Source organism: Melanotaenia boesemani, chromosome 7 (assembly GCF_017639745.1).
Source record: "Melanotaenia boesemani isolate fMelBoe1 chromosome 7, fMelBoe1.pri, whole genome shotgun sequence".
In the NCBI taxonomy this organism is placed as follows: Eukaryota; Metazoa; Chordata; class Actinopteri; order Atheriniformes; family Melanotaeniidae; genus Melanotaenia; species Melanotaenia boesemani.
This window is the reverse complement of record NC_055688.1, coordinates 24,001,994-24,022,035: the sequence shown is the minus strand read 5'-3', so window position 1 is coordinate 24,022,035 and position 20,042 is coordinate 24,001,994. Positions and strand designations below refer to the sequence as shown.

Sequence of the window (20,042 nt, the reverse complement as noted above, 5' to 3'; positions counted from 1 at the left end):
ACCACCAGTTATCTCACCAGAAAACACAAACCAAGTATATTTGTATGTTAATATATTCTAATCTCTTTAAATAGCACCTCCTATATCCAATGAGAGCGGCTCTATGCTAATATTTCAGACCAGTGGGGTGAACATGGGGCGGGTCGACAGCTGGGTTTTTTTTTCCTCTTCTTCTTCTTTACGCGTATGTGAGCGTGTGTTTTCTAACCAGCTGAAATGGCGGCCCGGAGCGTCGAATCCTACTAACTTTATCGCTCAATAACAAACGTAACAATATACGAAGCTTTTATCACATAACATGGAGAGAAACTTTACTAAGAGGCTTCAGACACTTTAGTTGATTCGTATTACTTTGACCGCTACGCCTGAACGGAGTTAAAACGCTGAGGTAAAGATGAAAAGCTTGCAACTGCCGTATATGGGCTAACGTCAGCTAGCAAGCGTTGACGGTAGCCGACGACTTAAGAAAGGGATTGTCAACTGAGCTATTTTACGCGACCAGATAATGCCGGTTGAATAGAGGCTGTGGATAGACACATTGACTCTTAACATAACTGTTAATATATAGCTGCACGTACTGGCACTTGTTTGTATACAATAACGAAAGCTTAACGTAAATGTTTGCAATTTTTGTGTGTGATGCTAACCTTAGCTCGCTTGCTAAAGCAACACTGTTGGCTAACGGTAGCAAAGCTAAATAGATGTACCGATAGAGAAGTGTGTATTTCTTCCCAACAGATTTAATCACAGTAAAACATTGCAACAGTCATTGAGCATTCAAGCTTAACGCAAACCGCATGACTTTACTTTTTCTTCTGTAGATTATGGAGGATCCTCATACACGGTACAGCAAGCGTCTGGTAAGTAGCCAAACGGCTACATCTTCGAAATGCTTTTTTTATGTTTACAGCGTGAATGAGTTATATTTGACATCCAACGTGTGCATTTTAACATTAGCCCCTCAATCACTATGAAGCATTTCATAAAAAGAAGTGCTGTGTTTGTGTGGAACGGCCTGCTTTATTTTGTCTCGTCTCCCATTGCACCTGTTTTGTGTGTCATCATAATATTGGTAATGAACTTGTTTAAAGACCCTGGGTTCAGTAGAGGTCAAGTTCAACATCTTACCTGATAGCTTTTTTTCTGCGACTTTACTTAACCTCCTCACAACCCTTTCCCCTTGTTGTAAATCAATAAACTTTGTCTACACACAATAATAAAACGTATATATGTATGCTAGTTTTTTATTAGGTAAAAATATATATTTTTATTTTGTGTGTGTATTTATGTCTGTATGTATGTTTTTTTTTTTTTAAGTTTTTCAGTTACGTTATTTGTAGGAGACAATAAAACTTTAAAAAAAATTGTTCAATAAATAGATGGCTAAATATCAAATTAAGCAATTCAGCCTGCTGTTTCCCTTTCCCAAAATGTAAGCATTGGCAAGGGTTTCATTCTTAAAGTTGGAAGTAAATGAGTGTTGTCACTGTAGCTCTCAGTTATGAAACTAAGAAGCATTAGTGTTTAGATTATACTTCATTTGTTGTGGTAAAGGGATGGGGGTGGGGACATCTGGGTGCAGAGGGGCTTGATCCATCTGTCTAGCCAAGCAATGCTGCATAAGGGTGAATGGCAAGGGGGGCTATACAGGGGAGGGGGAGTGTAGAAGATTAACCCCTGCTATTGTAATGCTTTGTTTGTTTCCTACATGTAGTAATTTTGTGGCTGGCCGGTCAGCTTAGATTGATTTATTAAACAGCTATCTGTCATGCAGATGGACCAGTTACTCTAAGGTTTGTTTGTTTTAGGATACATTTACGCTGGCACTGTTTGGTGTGCTTTAAACGACCTCTGGTCTGCTTCCACAGGTAGTACAGTTAATTTGGACTAGTGTGAATGCTCATTTGCATTCTGGTGCAGACCAACGAGGTGATATTTGGTTTAATGAGACAAGTTTTCTTCTTCCATGTGCTTTTTGTCATCTTAGTCAGTGGTTGTGTCCAGAACTATTGTCCTTATCTAGCAGTTGTAACTGTATGATGATGTCCAGGCGGTATGGACTGCTCTCACCAATCCTTGCTTAGTCAAACCTAGTCCCCCTGGCTATCCTGGTGTGAATACCCCATTAAATATGTACATATGTACACACGCTGTGGGCTGATAGAGCTACATCAAAGACAGAACTATTAAAAGAAAAAGGACAGTTTAGGCCCAAAATATCTTTTCTACCATTTCATACTCATAGCTCTGTGTGAGAATCTGTTGCATTTAAATGGGCAAAAAGCCTTTTATAGGGAGGAATGGCCGAGGGCTCAGAAGAAAGAGGAGGCAGCGATTCATATTAACGCACGGCCAGACCGGCTGGTGAACACGGGGCTAGAGATCAATACAGAGAGACGGTGTGTGACGTCATGCTATACTCTAGATGAAATTACACCTCTAGTTCTTCACATAATTTTCTAATTCTTTAAATCTTGATATGATGAATTTCCGCTTATTGCCCTTTTAACTGTCATGTCTACGTATGTCAATGTTGCTCCATGATTGCTCCATGACTCTGTTTTCGTCTAAGGTGTGCGTTCATTTCCCTTCCAACACAGATTACACAGAGTAAAGCGGTACATTAATTCAAATAGCATCAATTTACATCAGTGATTGCAGAGGATATTGCATAAAGAGAAAATCTGGTGGGGAGAGTTGATATATAAATGCAATCACACCGTTACTTGGGTTGTTTATATCATTGTTTCACTGTAATATTAACAAAAGCCTCCAGACAGTTGTTCATCTGTCTCAAACTTGAGCGACGGCAGCAACCCCAAACTGTACAATTTTCATTTGTACCAACTAGGGCTGCACAATAAATAAAAAAATTACCTTCATCACCATATTTTCCTTTGATATATATATATATATATATATATATATATATATATATATATATATATATATATATATATATATATATATATTGCAACGACTGCCAAAACTGCCATAAATAGTAGTCCCTATTTACACATTTTAAGGAAGTGACACAGTTTCAGACATTGCTGAGCATTAATGCTCTGTGCACATCAGTGGCAAATCAAATAGACTGTTACTGTCCTGGATACCTGCTTCATGTAGATGCTAACTGGTGTGGCCCTACAGCATATGGAGTGGGCATTTTGATGGTGGAAGGTAACAGAGTGAGGCAAATGTGGATGCAAAAGAACTGGCTAAACAGAACGGCATGTTGGCTATTTCAAACTATGTTGGTTAGAAGAGAGATGACACACAAACACAGGTACTCTGCAAGACGTCGAGTACTCGTGCCTAACACCAGGGGACACGTTTAATCTCCTCTGCCACCTACAGTACAATCACAAGAAGCTATAGACGAATCCAACTGATGTTTTGTGTGTTGCAGCACAGTCTTTATTGCAAGTCCTAATTACCTCATATCTGGTGACAAAGACAGCGCTGTGGATATCTTGACTTATGATTTTAGACAGTGGTCCACCGTTACTGACAAGGGTATCTTATCTGGCGTTATCAAAGTTATTCTGTTGTTCATATTAGTCATTGGTGCTTCATCTGACAAACTGCTTTTGACTATCCACACTACAATATAAAACAAATCTCCTTTATATTTTGTCAAAAGTTGCACAAGCTATAAAGCTCAGCAGATGTCTGTGCGTGAGAGTTTTGCCAGTGGAGCTCCATGTGAGAAAACATAATAGCAGCAGCTCTATTTTATTTATTGCAGTTCATATCGTCATCGCAACTTTCAACAGTGTTATTGCATATTGCAAGTTTTCCTGATATGGTGCAGCCCTAGTACAGACCAGCAAAATGGTGGGGGAAAAAAAAAACAAAAGAAATCCCCCCTCAAAGCAAAAGTGAAGTCTACAAGGAAAATTGACATAATTTGTAGTTCAGCTGCTGCGTTTCACCACACCAAATGGAATCTCTGCCATCCCAATCTTCTGATTTCAGTTACTCAGTGCAAATCAAAAAGTTTGTGCCTGATAAAGAGGTTAACACCTTTCCTGTCTTTAGCGCACAGGTACACGTCGGCGCTATCAGGATGACGGAATCTCAGATGACGAAATTGAAGGGAAACGAATGTTTGACCTGGATGAGAAGTTGGAGTGTAGGAGGTTTGGCTCAGAACTTATCAAATACATGGATGGAAAAGGTGAGATGTACAAAAAAAAATTAATTTGTGAAATATAGTGCCATTTAAACCATATTTGACCATCTTATATCATGTTAAGGCAGGTTAGTTTCAGTCATGAAAAATGTCTGCCACTTTGTACTGGTAAAGTTTTGTAGTTGTAACTTTTAGGATTTTTTTTTTTCTTCTTTTTTTTTTAAAGGTTACTTTTCTAAAAATTACTTTTCTGTTTTCTTGTCTAGATTTTACATATGAATATATCCAGAGAGAAGGACTCAGGGACCCCATAATTTTTGATATAAGCGATGGGCTTGGTCTTCAGTAAGTTGCAGTAATTTACTTTTTAGACATAGAATACATCACCCACAACACATCAGGCACAGTTAATTTTTAAATCAAGTCTACAGAAAAAAATTAAAATACAGCAAATTATTTCTCTTGCAGAATGCCAGACCCTGACTTCAGTGTGAGTGATGTCAAATTGTTTGTTGGTAAGTCCCACAAAAATGGAGAACTATCAGGGCTTTGTCATATTATTATTTGTACATACAAGGTCATGCAATCAGAACAAGCACTTTCTCAAAAATGTGGTCTCTGCCAGGCTTTTAGTTGTGAAGCATAATAATTACAAAAAAGAATGTTGCACACAAGGCATATTTTGTATTTATTCGGACATTGGTTTTGAATGCAGCTTCATTGGTTCCTACTGATGAACCCCTGGTAATTTTCATACAGGTAGTCGGCGCATTGTGGACGTAATGGACGTGAACACCCAAAAAGCAATTGAAATGTCGATGGCTCAGTGGCGGCGCTACTATGAGACACCACCATCAGAAAGGGAAAAACTCTACAATGTCATCAGCCTGGAGTTCAGCCACACTAGGCTCGAGAATCTGGTCAAACGGCCGTCATCGGTGAGAATCAAAGCAATTTCCCATCTCTGCTCTTGTGAACAGTCCAGATCTTTACGGACTAGTTAGCGTACTTTTGTGCTGGCCCCTGTAAAATCTTCTCAGCAGCGTTTGCTTGGTTGCATTAACAGTTTTCTCTGTGATCATTTTTTTAAATTAATTTTTGTTTATTAATTTTTTTATTTTTTTACATTTTGCTTTGTTATATTTCTTCACTATATTCTTCAGGTGGACCTCATTGACTGGGTGGACAACATGTGGCCCAGACACCTCAAAGAGAGACAAAGAGACTCCACTAATGCCATCATCGACATGCATTATCCTAAAGTACAGAAGTGAGTAAAGCAGTGAAAGTTTCCTGTGGTGCAACTAAGACAAACTGCAGATTTTATCTAATGAATTATTGAAAAATATTTTCCCTCCTTTATATTTCTCAGGTACTGTCTTATGAGTGTGCAGGGGTGCTTCACAGATTTCCACATTGACTTTGGTGGCACCTCGGTCTGGTACCACATTCTTCGAGGAGGAAAGGTCAGTCAGGTTTTAAAGGCTGAATACTTGTGATGTCCAGGTGGAAACGTATTTCACTTTTGATGTTAAGAGAAATTTGTAAATGATTACAGGCCTCTATTTTTTTTGTCATGTTGTTAACATCATGTAATGCAGATGAAAATGTAAATTAATGCCATTGATATTTTAACAGGCATATCTTTTGCTGCCTTGTGTCTTTTTGCCAGAGAAATAGTTGAGACCTTTTGTTTAATATTTGACAGATTTATCTCTCTGAAGCTAGTGCAATGAAAATTTCTTATAGCAAAAGCACAGGTCCAGTCAGCCTTAACAGCTCAGTTTCCACAGTTTTTTTTTGTTTTAGATTTTGTATTTACACAGGTATACTGGTACCACTCTCAATACAGCAGTCTCTATACTTGTGTCACAGAAGCAAATATCTGAAAATTAATTTCTGAATGTGAATGTTTACTTTTAAGACAGAATGTGACTGAACTGTAATTGTTATCCTACATGTAAATCAGTTTCACTACAAAGTGTGCCTACAATGTTTTACAATTAGGGTAAAAGATGTATTGGCCTGGATATTTTAGACCCCATACATAAGCTTCAGATTGATTGGGGGGGTTTTATCCTCACCTGTGGAAAAAATACACAAGAAAAGACAGTTGCAAATAGTTTATATAAGAATGACATCACTTTCTTTTGAGTTTTGTGAAAAATCATTTTAATAAAGAAGCATGGTATTCATTTTTCATAAATTGACCCACAGTTAAAATGCATTTAACCCTTCCTTGCAGCTGGACCCAGTACCTGGTCCAGCAGCTGTATGCACAAGTTAATGCATTTAAAAAAAGTTACATTAGTGATACAGGGGTATTTTATTTCTAATGTTTCTCAAATAAGAAATTCTCTCCTAAGTGCATTTTGTCAAAAAAGTATTTGTTTTATAACAACTTTAAAATACGTATTCAACAAATAACAATGCCATCAACATGAGCAACACCTGAAACAAAATGCAACAGAATGCATGTTTCGTTTGCTCAACATATTGGGAATCTTATTAAACTAGAAAAGCTACACTTTCAGATGATACCAAGCATAATCTTATCTGTGCCAACCACCTCACGTCAGTCTCAAAACAAACAGAGGGCAAACCTTCGCATTTCACAGCCAGCGCATCAGATTGCATGTTTTTCAAACGGTACATCTCCAAATCCCAAAACTATTTCTACCAAAAGCAATATATTTTATTTCCTTACTGTTTCGTGGTCTTTTTCGGTCTATCCATACTATTGCTCGACCAAAATTCACAGCATACTCGTTCACATTAGTGAAACTGTGTCATTTGCCAGTGTTTTATATGCTACCATTCACAACCATCTAGTTGATTTCTCGCGGGTCTTGGGAGTGTAAATGAAGTCTGTTGACATGCTACATCTCGCGAGCTTTTGGACAATATCTTACACTTGGATGAGACTTCATCTATCAGGTATATCTTTGAGCATAAACACAGGAGCATCCCCACTACATAAGATCTTTGATGTGAAGTGACGCGCCACACAGAGCGAATATAGAACGACAGCAATTTCTTTAATTGATTTTACTCATTTACAACAAAGGCTAAAAATGATCAGCAGGTGCACGAGACCTCAAAAAACTAAATACACCCTCTTAGATGCTCTTAAGGAACCACAGATGTAGTTAAATCCAGTTACTAACAGCGGCGCTAATGGTAACTATGACTCTGATTTTATACTTGTACTTGATTATACACTCTGCACAGTGGTAGAAGCTGATAATATAGTTGCTCAATGCCAGGGCCAAATTGTGAATGGTATGCACACAGTATTGTGTAGTCAGATTCCCTTCCAAGAAGTAAAAAATCCTATGTGGAACAGTTTGGGTATTAAAGTGGCCTAATATAGAGTCCGCCTGGTACTATCCACACTAAAACCTTCATAAAATCTGAGCTTTGTGCTATTCTAGTGTAACTTGGTACAGTTGTAGTTAAGGCATTGCTAAGAATTTTTTTTTTTTATTATTTTTAAACATTTTTTTTTATTTAATTTTATTTTTTCCACTGTGTAAACTAAAAAACACAATTAGGCGAGGATAAAAATGTAATTGTTTCCTTTGTCACAATTTGCTCAGTCATGTGAACATTCACGATGTTTCTGACACTGGGATTATGTGAGGTCTCAGCTGTACGCTGATGCCAAGATTGTGCATATTAACCTAATAATTGTAGAGCTATTATTGGTTTAATTGGGTAGATCTGTTCAGGCGAACCACACCTCCAAAAACCCTAAGGTTTAACAGGTTAACTGTAAATTAGAAATTAAAATTAAATGTAAACAAAAGATGTGAGCTAAATGTATTTTATGTGTTTTGCTATAGTTTTTGATGTATTAGAGCAGTATAATCGGTGCATTTCAGAGCAGAGCATGATAACTGTGTGTCTCGGTCCAGTAAAATCTTCAGCAGGGGTAAAATTATTCCAGTGCCATGGCAAATCTCTGGCATCCAGTTTTTGTGACCAAAAAGATAAAAATAAATGACTAAAAAGGGAAAATGAGAGTCCATTTAATAACTTGACATGTGCGCATGTGGACTATTGTCATGTTGAGTTCATCTGCCAATAGTATGAAAGGAATACAGGTTTACTCTTAAACACGTTAAAAGTTAAATTGGCCTTAGAAAATGTGTGATTGAAAGATCCTGTTGCAGTTTAGATGCAGACAAGACCAAAGATCAATACAATAGAGCCGAGACGTTGATGAATAGTTGTCAGTTTTAATGGTTGGATGGAGGGTAAGTTTTTGAAGCTTGGTGATTATCTGTTATTTATGTCACATATTTTCTGACACACCGCCTCTTTCAGACCGCTGGTGGGAGTGTGTTCACCTGCATGTTCGCACGCCACATGTGTTGTTGCACATCTGGGCAAAATGTGAACACGTGACCATGTAGAGTCAGAAATGACATGCAATCATTTAAATACCGTAAATAACATTGAGCCACTTCGTTCGTAAACATTGTCGCTAAGTGTGGATGGAAAAAATGAGAGACAAAAGCCTGACTTTGCTGAAGCTAGTTTCTGATTTGTGATATACAATAAGGGCGATTCCACAGTTTTTTGGGGGGGGGATCTTGACCACATTAGACCAAGTCCTGCTAAAAAACTACCAGACTTAGGAGGTTGAGGTCTGGACTGAATTATTCTGCAGATCATGAATATTTGTTAACACACATGTTAGTCTTTTGTATCCAGAGCATTGGTCTAGGTCCTGTTAAAAAGTTGCAAGACTTTTAAGAATATTCATATCTGGACTGAATTATTCTACAGAGCTGGGACAAGCCTATTTTTAAATGAATAAATTATTTAATTAAAAAAAAGACTGCTTGCAATAATTTTGTTTTGGCACCTGCAGGTGATGTACACTTTTATGTATGAATTAATCTCAGGACCTTACATGTGATTATTTACCTTCCCTTCTTTCAGGTATTTTGGCTGATTCCACCTACTCCTCAGAACCTGGAGATGTATGAAAACTGGGTATTATCAGGAAAACAGGGAGACATCTTCTTGGGGGACAAGTGTCTTGACTGTCAGAGGATAGAGCTCAAGCAGGGCAACACCTTCATAATCCCATCAGGTCTGTTATTCTAATACAGCAAACATACATGCATACAGTAAACTCACTCGCATACACCTTCTCCAAGTTCGCCCTAAAAATCCTAATTTCTTGAGCATACTGTGTGTTATTTGTTTTAGGGTGGATCCATGCAGTTTACACCCCAGAGGACACTTTGGTGTTTGGGGGAAATTTCCTACATAGCTTTAACATCCCCATGCAGCTCAACATCTATAACATTGAGGACCGCACACGGGTGAGATGCACTTTGCATTATCTCTAGACTATTTACTCCTGTTCTTATAACTCTGAATGAAAAACATTGATTATTTCAGATTTTGATTATGCATTGCATGGTGAAGTGTTGTGTTTTTCAATTTCAATTTTTTAATTGTAATGTTTTTTTTAAGACTTAAACAAATGTACTTTTTTCTCTTTCACTCTACCAAAGTCATTAACCTACAACACCTGCTATTATTATAGTGACCAATTTTGTCTTTGTCTCACAAATATTATTTAAAAGCTTAGTACCTCACTCAATAAAACTCATTAGAATTAAAATAGTTTGTATGAGTTTTACTTTGCAATGTAACTTGAGGTCAGCATTGTGCCTGCACTAAAAACTTAGTTGGAGGCTACTTCTCTGGCATTAATATGTTGACTAAAAAGACTAAGTATTAAAACTGAATACTTTAGACAAAATAAGAAATTTTATTTTTTTGTGAATTGGTCACACCACTGAGTTGAAAAGTGATGCAGGATGAACAAAGGAAGTACCCATTAAATTTTGGTGCTCCTCGGGATCACTCTCAATCTTGCATTCTTGTTTCTATATTTGGCAAGCACAAGTATGGTTGCACTTGGCAACTAGAGTACTCAGACCACATCCTCCACTTTCTTTGCCCATGCGCCAACTCTTCATTCTTTTTTGTGAGATTCTGTTTGGCACTTTTTGTCTGATCATGTCAATAGACAGCTAAATGATGATGACTTTTTATATTCACTTTGGCTCTGCCTTGATAGAGGAAAAAAAAACACTTCTCCAAAACTTTGAATGCTATACATTAAGCTGAGTCAGTAGAGAGGAGCAGCTGTTAAGCTTGAGCCTCCTCTGCAGCCTCTTGCACAATTTCTCACTGTTTAATGTGCAGCAATTGTGCCAAAAAAAGATTTAAAAGAAATACTTCAGAATCAAGAACATGACTTTATATGCACAAAAAAAAACTTGTAAACGCAATGTTTGTGTATTTTTTTTTGTGTGTGTGTTGCAGTGATATTTGTCCAAACAGCATTCCCAATTCCTTTTTTTTTTTTTTTAAACCTCTTCCTCTAGGTGCCAGCAAAGTTCCGCTACCCATTTTACTATGAGATGTGCTGGTATGTCCTGGAGAGGTACCTCTACTGTCTGACCAATGTCTCCCACCTCACACCAGAGTTCCAAAAGTATTCACTTGGTATTGGTAAGGAATAATGAACTCAATAAAACATTGTAGTCCACATTTACTTGAATTGATTCATCACTGGACTCAACCTTAACTCTCTTCTCACAGGACTAACGTCTACTGATGTTGAAGACAATGATCCCTCCAGGAATGGCACATCCAATGGGATTGACAGTGATGCTGAAAATGAGATCAAGGCCAAGGAAGAAGAGCTCAAAGAAGAACAGACAGCTCGAGTTATCGCACCTCAGCATGTGCTGACCCCCTTTGAGCTGGAGGGTCTATGGAACCTTTTAGGAAAGTTGGAGGAGCTGCCAGCCCACAAAAAGTGTGTCCCTACAGGGATTAGGAATGCTTCAGCTCTACTAGAGGACATGAGGGTGGGTATAACCACATGTCCTTGTGCAACTCACTGCGAACTGATATTGGCCAAACTATACTGACACAGATATTTTTTGTCTCACTACTTTTCACCTTTAAATTTTGTGTTTAGACTGTTCTGAAGGAGTGTAACAATGACGACCACAAGCTATCCTACACTGGAGAGGCAATTGTTAAATGGCCTGAAAGGGTGAGTAAAAGCAGATCTTTTACGTGTTTCAGTTATTTGGAAGTAAACTGGCACATTACTGTGTATTTTTCTAAGAGCAGATAATTTTGTTGATAAATCCTTTGTGGCATCAGTTTACAAGACCTGATATTGAATATTTGCAGGACACAGTCTGACACTCTTGTGCAACATCCTAACATATGTTTTCACCCTTTATCTGTTTTTTTTTTTTTTTTCGTTCCCTCTCTGTGCAGCCATCATGGTACCAGCCCCCTATTGCCCCTCCACCAATTCTTTACCGCCCTCGGTTGGGCCCCTCCCTCCACAAGCATCAGAGATCTACCAAACGTTCTTCCATTTCTGCCCTAAGGCGTAGACGGGTTAGATGCAAGCGCTGTGCCGCATGTCGCAGGAAAGAGTGTGGCACCTGCCAGTATTGCCATGACATGAGGAAATTTGGTGGTCCTGGACGTATGAAGAAAAGCTGCGTCATGAGACAGTGTCTTGCGGTAAGACATAATGTTCATCATTGTATTTGTATCTTTAAACTTAACACTGCCAATCTGTACACATACTCTTGGTTGAGTCTGTGGTCAATAACTTGAAGCTGTCTTTAATCATTAAATTCAAAGGTAATGCTATTTATCTTTCACACTTATGTAATTCGCCTCCCCAAAATGTAAAATATGGAGAAATGTTCAAGTCTGCAACTATAAACAATGTTGTTCTTACCGATGACATTAAAAATGTTCAAAATTGACTTGTAATACACAATGCTGTTTTACTCATCTTTCAGCCTGCTTTGCCAAACACAGCAAGATGTGCCATATGTGGAGAGGGAGAGTTTGATGAATCAAATCCAAGCACCCACTCCCTCATGGAATGTACTGTCTGTTCACAGATTGTGCATCATCAATGCGTTAAGGTGAGTCTTTGCTAGATTCCCTGAACTCTGTAGATTTTTTTCCGCCCTTATAAAACTGGCCTTCCTATTTTAGACAATTCTGAATTTTCCAAAAACTTTATTGACAATGTATGCATATTTTGTTTAAAACTTTTAAATTCCAACCTTACTTCTGCTAATAATTGTCCTTTTTATTAACAATACTTTGCATTTGAGTCATTAATTCATAAACTTGGAATCTGTAAATGTCTTTAAACAGTGTGCCAGTCAGAAAGGTTACTCTTTTTATATAAACACGTTGTGTGCACAAAATAAGAAAATAAGTGTAAATTCTTGTGAGCGTCACATCTTGGCACACAGTGAAAAACTCTAATGTTCTGAGGCTGTAATGTCACTGAGAGTTACATGTTGTAAACCATTGTGTGAGTCAACTGATATAGAAGTGGACATTTTTCAGACTGTTACCAAAGTATTATCAAATTGAAAATAATATGAGTCTGGACACTGGACCCTTAGTCACTTGGATCTGAGATTCATTACATGACCAAACTCTGCTTTGCTTATTTTGCTGCCTGCTCCCGGCTGCATTTAGAGGCCAGGTTTTGTTTGTTTGAATTTATTTATTTATTTTTGTGTGTGTGTTTAGAATTTTAACTGTTCTGTTTCAGGAACCTGGTGAGGGAAAGATCAATAAAGATTTGCCTAGCTGCTGGGAATGTCCTAAATGTTACCAAGGCAAAGGCTCAGCATCAGAGGTACAAAATTCATACCTTCTTAATTTTGCTTGGCCTCAGCTTTTTTCTCAAGTGTTCCCAGTTAAGATTTTTAAGATGCCCTTTTCTTTCTCCCTAAAGTATGTATTTGTAAGTGTGGTTGATGTTACATAAACTAACTGACACTTTCACATCAGTCTTCTAGCGATGAGGAAAGTGAAGAGTCAGAGGGCTCAACTTCCATGTCACAGCCCAAGCATGCATACCAAGAAGGTGAAGGAGCAAGACGAGGGAGACGCAGCCGGCCTCCGGGGCGACCAACAGCACCACCTCCCTCACAGAAGCTGCTACTGCAGCATCAGCAAAATCGCAAAAGAGCAAGTGCACTCGAGCTCAGACTTAAGAAAAGGGTAAGTTAGACATGCTTTTTTCAGTTTTTCAATGATCCAGCCTGTTTCACTGTCCTAACTCAAGAGTAAACAAACCTAAAGATCCTAAGATTTAGATGCCGTAAGTCTAAATAATTTGCACATAATGTGTTTTTCTTCAGCCGGTGCCACTGCTGAGTTTTTTTTTTTTTTTTTTTCTTTTTTCTATTAAAAATTTGTATTATTTCCCTTTCTCTTTGTTGCAGATAAAACTTGAGCGGAGCAAACTCTTGACAGTAAGTGATGTACTACTTTGCTTTTTTTTTTCTTCTTTTTACTTATTGCACCTAAATTATCCATCCGTAGATATTGGTTTGTTAAATTTCTTTTTAACTTTTGGAATGAGTGTGTGAAACATGTATTATTCTTTTTTTGCCTGTTTTCTTTAGAAACAGTCTTCTCTAGATCGCTCTTCCAGGGTGCTTACCCGTCTGCGCTCACCAGCAAGCAGACTACTTCAGGGCCGAGGCCGGGGCTCCACATGGGCAAGCAGCTCACCATGCAACAGTATTCCAGGAGGGACTGGGTCCTTCGAGCAGCAGCAGTGTTCCCCTGGTCTGGTACTTGAGCCCAAAGGGGAGCCCCGCAGAGGAAGAGGAAGAGGTGTGAGGCTGCGAGGAGGAGGAGCAGGACGAGGCATCAGAGGTGGAAGAACCCGTGCAGAGTTGGAGGACGAGAGCGAGGACACCAGCACCGGCACCAGCACCAACAGCAGTAGCAGTGATGATGAAGAAGAGAGCGATCTGAACAGTGGGAGGGGTGGAGATAAAGAAAACCAGCCACAGTCAAGGCAAGGAGGGCAGGCAGCTAAAGAACGAGATGAAGATGGGAGTGATGTGGGTAATCAAAATGGCGGGGACGAGGACGATGATGATGATGAGGAGATGGAGCAAGACATTTCGAAGAGGGATAAAGATGGCTCATATCTTAAAGTGACTCTCCAAAGGCCAACTAGAGCTAAACAAGACCCATCAGCCATTGTCCCCAAATTAGAGGCTATTGCCCCTCAAACTGCCACTAACTCAGTACATACTCAGGGCAGAACTCTGATCAGACCCCCAATTAGGAATTGTGGCCCTTGTCCTGATCAACACGCAAACAGGCACACACCACCACACATTGGGAGTGAACACACAGACTCTCACACTTCCCACCCAGAGAGACTGGACTCAAAAAGGACGAAACTTAGCAGACCAGCCAAACTGAGCAATGGTGCTTCCTCTTCTTCATCTGAACTTCACCATCTCCGCGTACCTCTCTCCTCCCTACAGGAAGGAGGTGGTGAGGCAGATAAGGAGAGCATTGCAAGCAGCCCAAGCTGTGAGAGGGAGGTGTGGGTGTCTGTCTTTCGCTATTTAAGTCGAGCAGATCTTTGTGTCTGCATGGCTGTCTGCAAGAACTGGTACAAATGGTAAGGCCTGCTCACTTATTCATTTTATTAGGGATGTGAATCTTGTTTGTTTTGGTTCCCAGTCAGTTAAAGCCCAATATATTAAAAAAAAAAAAAAAAAAAAAAAAAACTGTTATGTTACTTTTAACTTTTTTATTTTCTATTAAATCTCCACATACAACATCAGTAGAAAACATGACCAGAAAAAGGCATTTCCTAAAGATGCAGCTGTTGGCAGACTTGTGTGATAATTCAGAGAACTGCATGGCAAGCTTTCCTTCAGTCAGGGCAGGAAAGGTCATTGGACAATTAGCAGTGTCTTAATATGAACTTACAGGTTAATTTTCCATTAAGGAGAAGCTACAAAAATTGTGTGTTATTTATTATAAAGAGAGGGGGGAAAACTAAGTTGACCAAAATTTGAATCAAGACATCTGACTTAAAAAAAAATGAATACCTGTTAATATATTAACCTGGAAGAAGGTTTGTTGTTCAGTAGAGTGTTTGTATTTACAGGTGTTTAGACAAGCGGCTTTGGGCTCGGATTGACCTGAGCATCAAGCGCACAGTTACTCCTCAGGCCCTCACAGGCATCATAAAGAGACAGCCTGTCACACTCGACCTCTCCTGGACCAATATCTCAAAAAAACAGCTCAACTGGCTCGTTGGCCGACTACCTGGTACAAACACTCACACATTCATTGTTTTTATAGCTTTTATTGAATGACAGCGTAGTCAATATGACAAATTGAAATAAAACTCCAGTGGGACCAGAAACGTTAAATGTTCATTTTGCAGGGTTGAAGGATCTGATGCTGGCAGGTTGTTCCTGGTCATCTATTTCAGCTCTCTGCTCCTCTGGTTGCCCCCTCCTCCGCTCTCTGGACCTTCGGTATGCAGACGGTGTGAAAGACTCGCAGATCAGGGATCTAGTCACACCTCCAGGTGAGTGCAGAGCGGCCTTAGAGGGTAGATTGTGATGGCAAGATATACCGTATAACATTCGCTGTTAATTCATCCAGTAATATACTTTGGATAAGTACACACAAATACTGATTAAAAAACTGGGTATAAATAGGTATGTCAGTGAGTGTTGTTTTTGTGTATCAGTGTGCTCAGACTCACTCTAATGCCTCTCAATATACAATAGTTTACTTTGAACCATTTGTTTCTGTGCAAACATGTAAAGTCTTATTAGAAAGGTTAGCAGCAGCACTAAGTTTTCCATGGCCATAAAAACAAAGTCAAATCACCCCTGTGATGATGAGAAAGCAAGGTCCAAGGTTTCCCTTGCCCGGACGTGGGTCACCGGGGCCCCCCTCTGGAGCCAGGCCTGGAGGTGGGGCACGGAGGCGAGCGTCTGGTGGCCGGGCCTTTGCCCATGGGGCCCGGTCTGGCTCAGCCCCAAAGGGCGACATGGGCCTCTCCTCCCGTGGGCTCACCACCTGCAGGAGGGGCCATAGGGATCGGGTGCATTGTGAGCTGGGCGGCTGCCAGAGGCGGGGACCCTGGCGGTCTGATCCTTGGCTGCAAAAGCTAGATCTAGGGACGTGGAATGTCACCTCTCTAGCGGGGAAGGAGCCTGAGCTGGTGCGCGAGGTTGAGCTGTTCCGGCTAGATATAGTTGGACTCACCTCGACGCATTGCTTGGGCTCTGGAACCACTGTCCTTGAGAGGGGCTGGACCCTCTTCCATTCTGGAGTTGCTCCCGGTGAGAGGCGCCAAGCAGGTGTGGGCATGCTCATTGCCCCCCGACTTGTCGCCTGTACGTTGTGTCGTCGGACTTGCGGCCGCATGTTCTAGACACTCTGGTGAAGAGAGGGGCGGAGCTGTCAACTGATCGCGGAGCGCAGCTTCGGCGGTCGCTAAGGAAAAAACTCGGGCATGGGATGAGTTTGGAGAGGCCATGGAGAATGACATCCGGATGGCTTTGAGGAGATTCTGGTCCACAATCCGGTGGCTCAGGAGGTGAAAGCAGTGCTCCGTCAACACTGTGTACAGTGGGGATGGGGGGCTGCTCAACTCGGGACGTTGTGAGGCGGTGGAAGGAATACTTCGAAGACCTTCTCAATCCCACCAACACGTCTTCCGATGAGGAAGCAGAGTCTGGGGTAGCTGGTGCTGGCTCTCCTATCTCTGGGGCTGAGGTCGCTGAGGTGGTTGAAAAACTCCTCGGTGGCAAGGCCCCGGGGGTGGATGAGGTCCGCCCAGAGTTCCTTAAGGCTCTGGATGCTGTAGGGCTGTCTTGGCTGACACGCCTCTGCAGCATCACGTGGACATTGGGGACAGTTGTCCGGACGAGCTGTCCCTGTACGACCGGTGTCAGAGCTTGGTCCGCATTGCCGGCAGTAAATCAGAATCGTTTCCAGTGCGGGTTGGACTCCGCCAAGGCTGCCCTCTGTCACCGATTCTGTTCATAACCATTATGGACAGAATTTCTAGGCGCAGCCGAGACGTTGAGGGGATCCGGTTCGGTGGCCTAAGGATTGGGTCTCTGCTCTTTGAGGCTGATGTGGTTCTGTTGGCTTCATCGGACCGTGATCTTTAGCTCTCACTTGAGCGATTCGCAGCCGAGTGTGAAGCGGCTGGGATGAGAATCAGCACCTCCAAGTCCGAGACCATGGTCCTCAGCCGAAAAAGGGTGGAGTGCTCTCTCCGGGTCTGCAATAGGGTCCTGCCCCAAGTGGAGGAGTTCACGTATCTCGGGGTCTTGTTCACGAGTGAGAGAAGGATAGAACGGGAGATCGACAGGTGGATCAGTGCGGCGTCTGCAGTGATGAGCTGAGCCACCGGTCGATCTACGTTCCTACCCTCACCTGTGGTCATGAGCTGTTGGTAGTGACCGAAAGAACAAGATCGCGAATACAAGCGGCCGAAATTAGTTTTCTCCGCAGGGTGGCCAGGCTCTCCCTTAGAGATAGGGTGAGAAGCTTGGTGATCCGGGAGGGGCTCGGAGTAGAGTCGCTGCTCCTCCACATCGAGAGGAGCCAGATGAGGTGGCTCGGGCATCTGGTTAGGATGCCTCCTGGACGCCTCCCTGGTGAGGTTTTCCAGGCACGTCCCACCGGAAAGAGGCCCCGGGGAAGACCCAGAACACACTGGACGGACTACATCTCTCGGCTGGCCTGGGAACGCATCGGGATCCCTCCAGATGAGCTGGTGAATGTGGCCGGGGAGAGGGAAGTCTGGTTTTCCCTGCTTAGGCAGCTGCCTCCGCGGCCCGACTCCAGATAAGTGGAATAAAATGGATGGATGGATAAAAACAGAATGGGGGGGGGGGGTCATCAAATCTCAAATCAATTTTTATTTATAAAGCACTTTTAATACATAAGTAGCACAGTTATTTACATAATGCACACAAAGACTATATTCACAAATAGAAAAGAATATAAAACAGCAATTAAAAATCCACACCTGTACCTACAATTGATATCTTGGGGATCTGTCCACACCAGGACCACAGGACCCTTCTGCTCCTTGCTTGTTTTATCTTTGCTTCTGTTTCACTTATCTATGTCTTTTCAATTATTTGTTTTATTTCACTCCTGCTGAAATGGCCCTTTTTCTGTTGCAGGCTGTGACAATCGCAGCCAGTTGCGTAGCATGCAGTGTTTGCGGCTCTCAGGCCTGGACATCAGTGACTCGACTCTTCGTTTAGTGATTCGCCACATGCCCCATTTAACAAAACTGGATCTCTCCCACTGCAATGGCCTCACTGACCACTCCATCAACCTGCTGACTGCAGTAGGCTCATCCACCCGAAACACATTGACAGAGCTCAACCTGGGAGGTAAGAGATTGCTTAAGAGCTGATGGATGAGTGGGGGAAGCTAATTTCGGGAACAAAAAGTCACACAATCATTGCATTGCATCAGTTTTATTTCAGCAGAACTGTTATGTTTGTTTCCTCGTCAGGCTGCAGTAAACTGACAGATGCGTGTTTGAAGTATCTCCGCCGGCTTTCGTGTATCTCACTGCTCGACCTGCGAGGCTGCAAAGGTGTTTCCAGAAAGGCCTGTGAGGCCTTCATCTCTGAATTATCAGTCAATACACTCTACTGCCTATCAGATGAAAAACTGATCCAGCGGATATCATAGTTACCTGCCCTCTTGCACTGCAAAGGTTATTTAAGATGGAAAAGCAGAGGCTGGGGATCTGAATGTGAATCTTTGTGACCCAGAGGGGCTGGGAACCTCGCAGGAGATGTGGGGTCTAAAATGGAGGGCCTGCACACATTATGTTGAGAAAGGGGGTTGTTACTTTTTCTTCCCACCTGCTAAGAGACTCAGGAGCTTTTTGGCTGTTGTTTTTTTGAGAATTCCTGTTGTGTAGAAAAAGCACGTTGTTTTCTATTGACAGATGTGGGAGAACAGTTAACTAGCTGTGATAAAATACACATCCTGTGGATAACCACCTCCATAAATACTCTGGACAGATGCCAGTCTTTACTCCCATCAAAAGCTACTTTTGTGAGAGCAAATAACTTTGAGTTTCATCTTTTGGACACAAATAAGTGTTATAATTGTTCCATTTGGCTTATCCACCATAAGTTCTTCTTTGTCATGTGAAATATTTGACCTATTTGATTTTATGCTACATTTGGGTTCTTCAAGTGAATGGGCTTTTTTTGTTGTTGTTGGTAGAGAAAAACAGTTTGATGACTTATGCTTTATGCACAACCGCACTGCATTGAGATTTCTTTTTTTTAAAATATGGCTAAAGGTGAAAAGACTTTCACATCAGACTACTGTCAGGCTTGTGTTTACCAGTTGTGCATTCAGCTTTATAACTCATTAAATGCAATAGTAGTCCAGATGTGTAAATGTAAGTGCATAAGAAGGTACAAAGACAGCGTGAGTAGGCAATCAACAGCAGCAAGACCTCACCCCAACAAAAGGGCATGTTGCATTAAGTGTGGGGGCGGGGGAAAGCCAAGGATAAGGTGTCAGATAAATGGTGCGTTTTCAAACAGTTCAACTTCAGGTGCTATAATTTCCAAACTCTTATTGCTTTGTTTTGTACAGAACATTTAGAGAAAAAATATTCTAGATTAAACTACTCCCTACCCTTGTTTAATACACCTTTTCTTTTTTTATGGATGAAAAATGTGATTATCTACTTTCACTTGTTAAAATTCAGTGTAGAGACGTAAGATTTTTGTTTGGGGCTTTGCTAATTTCTTTATTCCTTTCAAGAGTCATGGCCATGTATTAAAGGTCTCCTCCTTTACTACTGTCCTGGCCATATCCTTCTAAATGAATATGTGTATAAATATTTACTTTTTGTGTAAATGTGTTTTTCCTCTTTTGGGTTATTAAAAAAAAAAAACAAAAAAAAAAAAACGAAAAATTCTGTAGCATTGTAATTATTCTTAAGCTTTTTTCACTTTATGTTATT

At 40.9% G+C, this 20,042-nt stretch overlaps 1 protein-coding gene across 1 annotated transcript; it reads left to right on the top strand.

Annotated features, from left to right (window-relative positions):
• The first annotated feature begins 182 nt into the window (after positions 1–182).
• kdm2ab (lysine (K)-specific demethylase 2Ab) lies at positions 183–20,010 on the top strand. The gene is made up of 23 exons (XM_041990307.1): positions 183–388; positions 822–860; positions 4,042–4,180; positions 4,402–4,480; positions 4,604–4,650; positions 4,895–5,073; positions 5,299–5,405; positions 5,508–5,601; positions 9,086–9,239; positions 9,359–9,474; positions 10,552–10,678; positions 10,769–11,040; positions 11,154–11,231; positions 11,465–11,719; positions 12,007–12,135; positions 12,783–12,869; positions 13,025–13,237; positions 13,462–13,491; positions 13,645–14,666; positions 15,162–15,325; positions 15,444–15,590; positions 18,220–18,435; positions 18,561–20,010. The coding sequence occupies exons 2-23, from the start codon at positions 825–827 to the stop codon at positions 18,740–18,742; spliced, it is 3,873 nt and encodes a 1,290-aa protein (XP_041846241.1). The 5' UTR covers positions 183–388; positions 822–824; the 3' UTR covers positions 18,743–20,010.
• The last annotated feature ends 32 nt before the right edge of the window (positions 20,011–20,042 follow it).

Coding starts and splice junctions, on each gene's coding strand:
- kdm2ab (XM_041990307.1), top strand. CDS start 825: ATGGAGGATCCTCATACACGGTACAGCAAGCGTCTG. Junction 11,232..11,464: donor TTGTTAAATGGCCTGAAAGG/GTGAGTAAAAGC, acceptor CTCTCTGTGCAG/CCATCATGGTACCAGCCCCC. Junction 13,238..13,461: donor AGCTCAGACTTAAGAAAAGG/GTAAGTTAGACA, acceptor TCTTTGTTGCAG/ATAAAACTTGAGCGGAGCAA.